At 42.0% G+C, this 1,251-nt stretch overlaps 1 protein-coding gene across 1 annotated transcript; it reads left to right on the top strand.

Annotated features, from left to right (window-relative positions):
* Window positions 1–8: 8 nt before the first annotated feature.
* Window positions 9–910, top strand: TRAPPC1 (trafficking protein particle complex subunit 1; the record flags this gene model as incomplete). The annotated part of the gene is made up of 2 exons (XM_057389519.1): window positions 9–115; window positions 685–910. Coding segments are annotated over 2 exons (327 nt in total), but the record flags the coding sequence as incomplete, so codon positions are not given.
* Between the last annotated feature and the right edge of the window lie 341 nt (window positions 911–1,251).

The following is a 1,251-nucleotide window of genomic DNA, read 5'->3' as shown; positions in this document are numbered from 1 at the left end:
TCCCAATTTTCCCCAAATCCCTGAATTTCTCCCCAAATTTGCAGGAGTTCAAGCTGATGTTCGGGATGCTTTTCTCCCTCCGCTCCTTCGTGGCCAAGATGAGCCCCACGGATATGTATCCAAAAATTGGGATTTTGGGGCAAAAAAACCCAAAATTTGGGAGATTTGGGGGATTTGGGTGATTTTTAGGTTTTTGTTTGGTTTCTTGGGGGTTTTTTTGGGGATAATTTTGGGGCAATTTCGTGAACATTCTGGGAAAATTTTGGGAAAATTCAGGAATTTTGGGGTTGATTTAGGGACAATTTTGGGGTGATTTTGGGCGGGATTTTTGGGCAATTTTGGATGGGATTTTGGGGCACATTTTGGGCAATTTTTGGGCAAATTTGGGATGATTTTTGATGGGATTTTGAGGCGATTTTGCGTGATTTTGGGTGAATTTTGGGGTATATTTTGGGGCAGATTTTGGGCAAATTTGGGATGATTTTTCAGTTGATTTTTGGTGGGATTTTGGATGAATTTTGGGGCAATTTTGGGTGGAGTTTGAGCAAATTTGGGCCAATTTCCGTGGGAATTTCGACCTTTCCCACCCAGAACCCCCCGAAAACTCCGAAATTTCAGGAAAAATCCATGAAAATCCCTAAGAAATGGGTAAAATCCCCATTTTTGTTTTCCTGAGCGGCGCAGGAGGGACGGGTTCGTCTCGTTCCACACCAGCCGGTACCGCCTCCATTACCTGGAAACGCCCACCGGGCTCCGATTGGTTCTCAACACCGACCTGGGCGTGGCCAACGCGCGCGAGGCGCTGCAGCACATCTACAGCAACGTGAGGAAAAAAAAATTTAAAAATTGGGATTGGGGGGAATTCCGGGGGGAATTAACAAAAATCACAAAAATCCTGGTGTGAAAATTCCCAAAATCGCAAAAATCCTGGTGCGAAAATTCCAAAAAATTCCAAAAATCTCCATCTTGAAATTCCTTTAGAGACCAAAAATCCTAAAAGTCCCATCCCTAAAACCCCAAAAATAAAAAGATCCCAAAAATCCCCAAAATCCCGATCCAAAAAATCCCCAAAAGTCCTGGTTCAAAAATTCCCCCAAAATCCTAAAAATTCTGGACCAAAAATTCCCAAAAATCCTAAAAATCCTGGACCAAAAAATCCCTCAAATCCTAAAATTGCGCAAAATCCTTTTTCCCCATAAAATAATGAGGATTTCCCCAAAACAATGTGATTTAAAAAAAAAGGGATTTTTT

The sequence above is a fragment of the Malurus melanocephalus genome, unplaced genomic scaffold (genome assembly GCF_030028575.1).
Source record: "Malurus melanocephalus ecotype Western Australia unplaced genomic scaffold, MMel_1.1 scaffold_7790, whole genome shotgun sequence".
NCBI lineage: Eukaryota > Metazoa > Chordata > Aves > Passeriformes > Maluridae > Malurus > Malurus melanocephalus.
This window is presented reverse-complemented; position numbering and strand designations above follow the sequence as displayed.